The 11,265-nt window shown below is 36.8% G+C and overlaps 1 protein-coding gene across 1 annotated transcript; it reads right to left on the bottom strand.

The window, feature by feature from the left end:
* Nucleotides 1–1,828: 1,828 nt before the first annotated feature.
* LOC127240902 (uncharacterized) lies at nt 1,829–2,215 on the bottom strand. Its single transcript, XM_051259753.1, has one exon. The coding sequence runs from the start codon at nt 2,213–2,215 to the stop codon at nt 1,829–1,831; it is 387 nt and encodes a 128-aa protein (XP_051115710.1).
* Between the last annotated feature and the right edge of the window lie 9,050 nt (nt 2,216–11,265).

Genomic DNA, 11,265 nt, shown 5'->3' with positions numbered 1-11,265 from the left:
GATAAACCCATAATAATATAATGGACATCCGGTCACTCCCATAAACCCGTCATATGACTCCCACAATCAATACATGGATAGCCGAACGTTGTCGCCATTAACCACAAGACGCCCCATAGTCTGTGATAGCGAAGATAGGACCCCCACTAACTAGCCCTATCCCGTGTAATGTAGTAGAATCCGTGCAACCTGGAATCACCCAAAGGGAAACCCGGAAACTCTACTCCTCCTCGTGTGCCCTAACGAGATCACGTTTGGAGTTTGGCATATGATCCTAAACTACCGGTAGACCTCACTAGTAGCTACTCCAATAAGGTGGAACAACACCGAACACGAATGATTAGACCAAATACGTCTTAACTACAATGGGTTTGATCCCTGAATGACCGTGCGACTAAGTCACCCAGTTGTCCGACTACTATCGTCCACTATCGCCAAAGTGTTACGGTACATCGGGGTCGAATATCCTAACCCCAGATGATGCCCTTTCCTAGCACTACCGCACACGGCGACTAAACGATAGCATAAAACATAGCTGATAAACCGTGCAATATGTGTGCATCATGTCAAATAAGTGAATTTACGGAAAAGGGCTGGTGAGACAGCTCACCTATCCTCATTTTCATAAATTCACGTACGCAATCAAATACGTATATCAAATATCATGAACCGTGAAGTCTCCCACATGCATACGCACACATATATATAAATATATACATGCAATGACAAAATGATTCACATAATATCACATTAACATATTAATCAAAATTGCATGCAACATGCATACCTAATTTCTTAAAATTAGATTTAATTCCTTATTGCTTACCTCTTATCAACATTCCTTAGCTTTTGCAATCTCACCCGAATCTCCCTCCAACGTACACCTGCCCCATTATTTACTCAAATCAGCTAAGCTATATGCTTATTCATAGGAGTTACCTGCTTATTCAAAAGCTAATTTCTATAATTAGTTCGTTGGGTTTCAAACTTTTATATTTAGTAGAATACGATATTCTAGGTATAAAACTCTTATACCTCCTACTATTTATATCGGCTGATTGTTAAATAAAAATACTTAGAAATATGAATAAACAGGCAGGTGCAATACACTGCCGGTTTCAATTCGACTCGGATCGATACGAAATTCTCAAAATATAATGTTAGGACTACGAATAGGCTATTAGCTAAAGAACTTAGTCGATTAAATAGTCAAATAGCCGGTTATGAATTTTTTGAAAAATTTTAAATTTAATATCTTCAATATCTAAATTCATATTAAAATCCATACTTAAATTCTACGTCTAACAAGGAATACAATACTAAAGTCAGAATCGAAATCGAATGGCTAAATCTTTTTGTTTCTTCCTTTCTTTTTCTTTCTTCTTTTCTTCTTCTTTCCCTGCGTTTCTTCCGCTTCCTTCCTTCGCAGGTAAGATTGATTTATATATATAATTATATTATTATTATTATTATATATTATATTATATTATTATTATTATAAGTAAAAGTTATTATTAATATTATTATCATCGTCCATCCATATCATTATTATCATCACTTATTATTATTATATTATTATATATATTATATTTTATATTTATTCTTATCAATATTTATCTGTTTAACAGTCTTTTCAATCATAATCAATATACAAAATACGAATAAAATTTATTCCAGAATATTAATTTCTTGATCCCAAAATATTATAAAAATATTTATTTGCTATAATAATATTATTTTATACATTCCAAAATCGGGGTATTACAATTCAATCCCCCTTAAAAGATTTCGTCCCCGAAATCTAAACTCAAACACATAACAACACTACTTAATTAAACAAATGTGGGTATGCTTTGAACATCTCTTGTTCTATTTCCCACGTGGCCTCTTCTACTCCATGCCGGGACCATATTACCTTCACCATACGAATATCTCGGTTCCTCATAGTTCGAATCTTTGTGTCCATGATCCAAAGAGGCACTTCCTCATACGAAAGATCCTCATTTAGCTCTAACTCATCGGGAGATAAAATATGAGAAGGATCTGCGACATACCTACGAAGCTGTGATACATGGAACACATTATGAATTCGTTCCATGCAATTAGGAAGTGCTAACCGATAAGCCCAATTTCTAACTCGATCGAGGATTTCATAGTGTCCAACATAGCGCGGACTCAATTTTCCGTTAATTCCAAATCTTCTAATACCTTTCATTGGAGATACTTTTACCAAGACGTTTGAAATTGACGTTCATGTCAGGCTTTCTCGGCATAACGTTTTTGACGATCTTGAGCTATTTTCATCTTCTCCCTGATAACTCGAATCTTATTTTTTGATTCTTCGATCATTTCTGGACCTAATATCAGTCGATCACTCATGTCATCCGAACTTAAAGGAGTCCTGCATTTTCGTCCATAAAGAGCTTCAAAAGGAGCCATTCCAATACTCGTTTGATAACTATTATTATATGAGAATTCCACTAAATCCAAGTGGTCCTCCCAATTTCCTTGAAATTCTATTGCACAAGCTCTTAGCATATCTTCCAGAATACGGATAGTTCGCTCTGATTGACCATCAGTCATTGGATGGAATGCAGTACTCACATGTAACTGAGTACCAAAGGCTTCTTGCAATTTTTGCCAAAATCGAGATTCAAAACATGGATCACACGATCTGATATGATTACCTCAGGAATACCGTGTCGTTTCACCACATGATGAACATATAATTTGGCCAACTTCTACATACTCGAAGTCATACGTACTAGGATAAACACTGCTGACTTGGTCAATCTATCTATAATCGCCCAAATTGCAGATGTTCCCGACTTCACCCTTGGAAGTCCTGTCACAAAATCCATTTCAATAGAATCCCATTTCCAGAGTGGAACTTCTAAAGGTTGTAGCAACCCCATCGGTCTATGATGTTCTGCTTTCACCTTTTGGAAGTTTAAGCATTGTGCAACAACTTTGGACACATCCTTCTTCATGCCCTTCCACCAAAAATGTTGACGTAAGTCTTGATAGATTTTAATCCCTCATGGATGTACTGAATATGGTGTATTATGAGCCTCACTCATAATTTTCTCCTTCAAATCGCTTCGGTCCTTCAGGATACACCACCTCCCATGGAATCGAAGACTCCCATCTGAAACAATATTAAAGTTTTGAGTCTGACCGCACTGAACTTTTATAGCTAGCTCGACCATCTTATTATCTTCCATTTGAGCCGCTCTAATATGATCATAAATTTCAGGCTCAACTTGCATCATTTGCAAATATCCCCGCGTCATGCCCCGTCCAAGTAATTCAATTTCCATCCGTGCTAAATCTTGACACTGTTCATCGGCAACTGACATAGAACCTTACTTATGCCTTGGTTTTCGACTCAAGGCATCAGCTACAACATTTTCTTTGCCTTCATGATATAGAATTTCGAGATCATAATCCTTCATCAATTCTAACCATCTTCTTTGTCTTAAATTTAATTCTCTTTGGGTGAAGATATATTTCAGACTTTGATGGTCAATAAACATTCTAAAATGGGCACCATAAAGATAGTGCCTCCAAATCTTCAAAGCAAACACAACTACTGCCATCTCTAAGTCATGTGTAGGATAATTCTCTTCGTTAGGTTTTAGTTGTCGTTACGCATAAGCAATAACTCTTTGATTCTGCATAAAGACGCGTCCCAATCCCCTTTTTAAAGCATCACTATAAACTTCAAAATCCTCACCCTCTACTGGCAAAGCCAAGACTGGTGCTGAAATTAATCGATGTTTCAATTCTAAGAAAGAGGACTCACACTCACGATCCCAATTAATCATTGCGTTCTTCTTTAGAAAATTAGTTAATGGTTTCGCAATCTTCGAAAAATCAAGAACTAATCTTCGGTAATATCCTGCCAAACCCAAAAAGCTTCTTACTTCTGATTGATTGGTAGGTCTTGGCCAATCCGAGATTACCGCAACTTTAGAAGGATCTACTGAGATACCCTTACCAGAAACTACATGCCTCAAGAAAGCAACCTTTTTCAACCAAAACTCACATTTGGATAACTTGACATATAACTTCCTCGCACGCAGTGTATTTAGGGTCACGCGCAAATGTTTTGCATGTGTCTTTTTATCTGGAGAATATACCAAGATATCATCGATAAATATCACCACAAACTGATCAAGGTATGGTTGAAAAATTCGATTCATCAAATCCATAAACGCAGCCGGGGCGTTGGTCAAGCCAAAGAACATAACCGTAAACTCATAATGGCCGTATCTAGTACTTAAAGCTGTCTTAGGAATATCATACTCTGCAACCCTTAGTTGATAATATCCAAACCTCAAGTCAATCTTGGAGAATATACTTGCACCTCTCAGTTGATCAAATAGATCATCAATTCTCGGAAGAGGATATTTGTTCTTTACCGTTACTTTATTCAGCCCTCGGTAGTCAATACATAACCTCAAGCTTCCATCTTTCTTTTTCACAAATAAAATTGGAGCACCCCAAGGCGACGTACTAGGACGAATGTAACCTTTATCCAGTAATTCCTGTAGTTCCAATTTAAGTTCAGCGAGTTCTAACGGTGCCATGTGATATGGGGCTCTTGATACTGGCTCGGCGTCTGACACAATATCAATAGTAAAATCCACCTCACGTGTAATACCCCGATTTTGGAGTGTATAAAATAATATTATTATAGCAAATAAATATTTTTATAATATTTTGGAATTAAAAAATTAATATTTTGGGATAAATCTTATTCATATTTTATATGTTGATTATGATTGAAAAGACTGTTAAATGGATAAATATCGATAAGAATAAATATAAAAATATAATATATAATTTAATAATATAATATAATAAATAAATAAAGAGGATAAAGATGTTTATAATAATAATAATAATAACATTAATAATAGTATAATATAATATAATATAATATATAATAATAATAGAATAATATAATATAAATATAAATATTAAGTAAAGAAAAACAAGCAAACTTACATGCGAAGCGAAGGAAGGCAGAGGAAGAAACACGAAGAAGAAGAAATGAGAAAAAGAAAATAAGAAAGAAAAAAATTTAGCCGTTCGATTTCGATTCCGATTTCGGTATTGTATTTCTTGTTATACATAAAATTTAATTATGGATTTTAATATGAATTTAGATATTGAAGATATTAAATTAGAAATTCTTAAAAAAATTCATAACTGGCTATTTGTCTATTTAATCGACGAATTTCTTTAGCTAATAGCCTATTCGTAGTCCTAGCATTATATTATGAGAATTTCGTATCGATCCGTGTCGAATCGAAAACGGCAGTGTACTGCACCTGCATGTTTATTCATATCTTTAAGTAATTTTATTTAATAATCGGGCGATATAAATATTATGAGGTATAAGAGTTTTATAGCTAGAATATCGTAGTCTACTAAATATAAAAGTTAGAAACCCAATGAGCTAACTATAGAAATTAGCTTTTGAATAAGCAGGTAGCTCCTATAAATAAGCATATAGCTCAGCTGAATTGAGTAAATAATGGAACAGGTGTATGTTGGAAGAGATTGGGTGAAATTGCGAAAGCTAGGGAGTGTCGGCAAGAGGTAAGCAGTAGGGAATTAAATCTAATATTGAGAAATTAGGTATGCATATTGCGTGCGATTCTGATTAATATGTTAGTGTGATATTATGTGAATCATTTTGTCAGTGCATGTATATATTTATATATATGTGTGTGTATGCATGTGGGAGACTTCACGGTTTATGATATTTGATATACGTATTTGATCGCATTGGTGAATTTATGAAAAGGATGATAGGTGAGCTGTCTCACCAGCCATTTTCGGTAACTTCACTTATTTGGCATGTTGCACACATATTGCACAGTTTATCGGATATGATTTATGGATCTATCGTCTAGTCGCCGTATGCGGTAGTGCTAGGCGAGGGCATTATCTGGGGTTAGGATATTCGACCCCGATGTACCGTAACACTTTGGCGATAGTGGACGATAGTAGTCGGACAACTGGGTGACTTAGTCGCACGGTCATTCAGGGATTAGACCCATGGTAGTTGAGACGTATTTTGGTCTAATCATTCGTGTTTGGTGTTGTTCCACTCATTGGAGTAGCTACTAGTGAGGTCTACCGGTAGTTTAGGATCATATGCCAAACTCCAAACGTGATCTCGTTAGGGCACGCGAGGAGGAGTAGAGTTTCCGGGTTTCCCTTTGGGTGATTCCAGGTTGCGCGGATTCTACTACATTACACGGGATAGGGCTAGTCAGCGGAGGTCCTATCTTCGTTATCACAGACTATGGGGTGTCTTGTGGTTAATGGCGACAACTTTCGGCTATCCATGTATTGATTGTGGGAGTGGTATGGTGGGTATATGGAAGTGACCGGATGACCGTTACATTATTATGGGTTTATCAAATCCTTCCTTGAGTCGAGGATTTTCCGGCTATTTATTGATGATGGTCTAGTGAGCTTGTTATTACGGGGCCGAGGGTATTCCAGCTGCTCACTTAGACAGATGTAGTGAGCCTATGATTATGGAGCCGAGGTTATTCCGGCTGCTCGCTTTGGCGGATATACACATATGTGAGTGTGCATTGTTGTCGAGTTTGATATCTGTATTGCATCATTTCACTATTGGCATGACATGACACGTATTTTATGATTAACGGGAATTAGAATTTATTTTAAAAAGGTGTGAAATGACATATTTCACGTTAATTCTTAAAATGGAATTAATTCTGGACTGCTTCTACGAAACTATTTGTTTCAGGTATGCATGGCACATCCGAGACAGGGGACGTCTCGAGATATAGAAAGATGGGCTGAGTGAGTGAACTTACGTCTATTGTATTATATGTAAATTTTTAACCGGAAAAAAAACCTCTTGTTAAGGGGTGTGTTTTGTAAATATTTATAAATCAGATTATCTTATATAAATAATGCGCTTTTATGGTAATTTTAGCCTTAACACTGTATTGTGGGGCCCGAAGTAGGAGGTGACGACCTCATGATGCAGTGTGGCGGTAACATTTCCAGTATGAGCCAACTGGGGGTGTTACATCACGAGCTGGTGGCATACCAGGAATATCATCAAGAAATACATCAGGAAAATCTCGAATCAGAGGAATATTTTGCAATTGCTGCTCCCCTTGCTTCTTTGCTTTCGAACATGAGACGGTATAAACCTAGCTTTTAATTTTGCTTTGAACTCATCTCAAGTCATATCCACTTGGTCCACTGCCACAGCTTCCTCACCTAACCACCACTGATTTGCTCGACCATCCAAGAAATAAGCCCCGATATTGGCTCGTTGATCTGGTGGAACCTGAACAACACGAAATATCTTTTCCATCTTCTCAACCCAGAACTCAAGAACTCCAGGCTCTACGGAACCAGAATATGTTGGTGGGTTATCCCGCATCACAGCATCAATAAAACTCCTCTGTTGAGGCATCATTGCAGCCATAAATTGCCGGAAGAAATCCTGACTAGGTGCCTCTATTAGTACATGCTTTGGCACAAGATATTGTGACTCATCAGACGAAGGATCTAGCTCTGGGACTCGAATAGATCTACGTAAACCATCACCTCGAGAATTCGACATACTGCCCCCCGACTTCCCTGATTCAATATCAACTCAGCAACACAACTAAACCAAATATAACATTAAAGCATAAACCACATTAACATGAATGCACCCACAAAACCCAAACCTCGCCAAACCAATTCAATATCATCATTATTTTCAAAATCTTTCTAATCCAAAGAGCCAAAATCTACCAAACCTAGGCTCTGATACCAACTTGTAACACCCCCAGTTGGCTCATACTGGAAATGCTACCGCCACACTGCATCATGGGTCATCTCCTACTTCGGGTCCCACAATACAGTGTTAAGGCTAAAATTAACCATAAAAACACATTATTATATAACAAATCTTATTTATAAATATTTACAAAACACACCCCTTAACAAGAGGTTTTTCCGGTTAAAAATTTACATATAATACAATAGACGTAAGTTCACTCACTCAGCACGTCTTTCTATATCCCGAGACGTCCCCTCGGCCCCTCAATAACAAGCTTACTAGACCATCATCAATAAATAGCCGGAAAATCCTCAGCTCAAGGAAGGACCTCAAGCTCAGTAAACCCGTAGTAATATAACGGTCATCCGGTCACTCCCATCTACCCACCATATGACTCTCACAATCAATACATGGATAGCCGAACGTTGTCGCCATTAACCACAAGACGCCCCATAGTCTATGATAGCGAAGATAGGACCCCTACTGACTAGCCCTATCCCGTGTAATGTAGTAGAATCCGTGCAACCTGTAATCACCCAAGGGAAACCCGGAAACTCTACTCCTCCTCGCGCGCCCTAACGAGATCACGTTTGGAGTTTGGCATATGATCCTAAACTAACGGTAGACCTCATTAGTAGCTACTTCAATGACTGGAATAACACCAAACATGAATGATTAGACCAAATACGTCTCAACTACAATGGGTCTAATCCGTGAATGACCATGCGACTAAGTCACCTAGTTGTCCGACTACTATCGTCCACTATCGCCAAAGTGTTACGGTACATCGGGGTCAAATATCCTAACCCAGATGATGCCCTCGCCTAGCACTACCGCACACGGTGACTAAACGATAGATCCATAAAACATATCTGATAAACCGTGCAATATGTGTGCATCATGTCAAATAAGTGAATTTACCGAAAGGCTGGTGAGACCGCTCACCTATCCTCATTTTCATAAATTCACGTACGCGATCAAATGCGTATATCAAATATCATGAATCGTGAAGTCTCCCACATGCATACGCACACATATATATATAAATATATACATGCACTGACAAAATGATTCACATAATATCACATTAACATATTAATCAAAATCGCATGCAACATGCATACCTAATTTCTTAAAATTGGATTTGATTTCTTACTGTTTACCTCTTGTCAACACTTCTTAGCATTTGTAATCTCACCCGAATCTCCTCCAACGTACACCTGCCCCATTATTTACTCAAATCAGCTGAGCTATATGCTTATTCATACGAACTACCTGCTTATTCAAAAGCTAATTTCTATAATTAGCTCGTTGGGTTTCAAACTTTTATATTTAGTAGAATACGATATTCTAGCTATAAAACTCTTATACCTCCTACTATTTATATCGCCCGATTATTAAATAGAAATACTTAAAGATATGAATAAACAGGCAGGTGAAATTCACTGCCGTTTTCAATTCGACTCGGATCGATACGAAATTCTCATAATATAATGCTAGAACTACGAATAGGCTATTAGCTAAAGAACTTAATCGATTAAATAGCCAAATAGCCGATTATGAATTTTTTGAAGAATTTTTAATTTAGTATCTTCAATATCTAAATTCATATTAAAATCCATAATTAAATTCTACGTATAACAAGGAACACAATACCGAAGTCGGAATCGAAATCGGACGGCTAAATCTTTTTGTTTCTTCCTTTCTTTTTCTTTCTTCTTTTCTTTTTCTTTCCGTTTTTTTTTCTTTCTTCTTTTCTTCTTCTTTCCCTGCTTTTCTTCTGCTTCCTTCCTTCGCAGGTAAGATTGATTTATATATATAATTATATTATTATTATTATTATTATATATTATATTATATTATATTATTATTATTATTAGTAAAAGTTATTATTAAGATTATTATCATCGTCCATCCGTATCATTATTATCATCACTTATTATTATATATATATTATATTTTATATTTATCTTTATTGATATTTATCCGTTTAACCGTCTTTTTAATCATAATCAATATATAAAATAGGAATAAGATTTATTCCAGAATATTAATTTCTTGATCTTAAAATATTATAAAAATATTTATTTGCTATAATAATATTATTTTATACATTCCAAAATCGGGGTATTACATATGTGCAGCGAGAGGGGGTGGATTTCAAAGAAGTCTTTGCACCCATGGCACGGGTGGAAAAAATTTGAATGTTGTTAGCATTAGCAGCTAAGGAAAGATGGTAACTTCACCATCTTGACGTAAAATTGGCATTTTTAAATGGCGACTTGCAGGAAGAGGTTTATGTCTCCTCAGAGGGTTTTATCATTGCAGGTAATGAACACAAGGTTTATGGATTAAAGAAGGCACTCTATGGTTAGAGGCAAGCACCGAGGTCATGGAATATTCGCTTCGAGAAATCACTTAAGGATTTGGGATTTGTTCTGCGTCCACAAGAACATGCAGTCTACAAATTTAAAAAAGGAGAGGCTATGATGATTGTTGGGGTCTATGTTGATGACTTAGTTACTGGGACAAGTGAAGAGCTGATTAAATCTTTCAAACACAGGATGTGCAAATTGTTTGAAATGAGCAAATTTGGGAAAATTGTCTTACTATCTTGGAATAGAAGTCCATCAAGATAAGTCGGGGAATCAAAATTAGCAAAGGAGGTTATGAAAAGAAGGTACTTCATTTAGCTGGAATGAGTGACTGTAATTCTTCGAAGTGGCCAATGGAACCGAAGATCAATTTGATGAAAGATGATGGTGGTGTTCCCGTCGATGCCACATACTACCGACGGCTCATTGGAAGTTTGCGTTACTTGCTTCACACTAGACCCGACCTTGCGTATTCAGTTGGAGTGGTTAGCAGATACATGCAGTCCCCAAAAGCAAGTCACTTACAAGCAGTGACGCAAATACAATGAATTATGGCCTATTCTATCGAAGGGGAGGAGATGGAAAGCTAATTGGATATAGGGATAGCAGTTTTGGCATGAATCTGGATGGTAGAAAGGGGACAACAGGGACTTTTTTATTTCGCAGGAAAGCCAATTACATGGTCCTTTGAAAAACAACGTACAATGGCGCTATCCTCGTGTGAATCTGAGTTTATGGCAGCAACTTTGGCGGCATGTCAAGCGATATGGTTGAGAAATCTACTCAAAGACTTAACTGGATGGGAAGGTCGAAATGTAAAGTTGCTCGTGGATAACAAATCAACGATATCCCTCATGAAGAACCCTGTTTTCCACGGTAGAAGCAAAAATATCGACACAAAGTTTCACTTCATGCGTGAATGTGTCGAGAATGATATTATCAATGTTGAGCATGTGAGTGGTGATCAACAAAAGGTGGACATCTTGACAAAACCGTTACCAAGAGTGAAGTTCATTGAAATGAGGGAGCTTATGCATGTTGAAAACATGGAAGGTG

Source organism: Andrographis paniculata, unplaced genomic scaffold (genome assembly GCF_009805555.1).
Source record: "Andrographis paniculata isolate CXL003 unplaced genomic scaffold, ASM980555v1 Contig80END, whole genome shotgun sequence".
Taxonomy (NCBI): Eukaryota; Viridiplantae; Streptophyta; class Magnoliopsida; order Lamiales; family Acanthaceae; genus Andrographis; species Andrographis paniculata.
The sequence above is the reverse complement of the archived record's forward strand: the minus strand, read 5'-3'. Positions and strand labels throughout refer to the sequence as shown.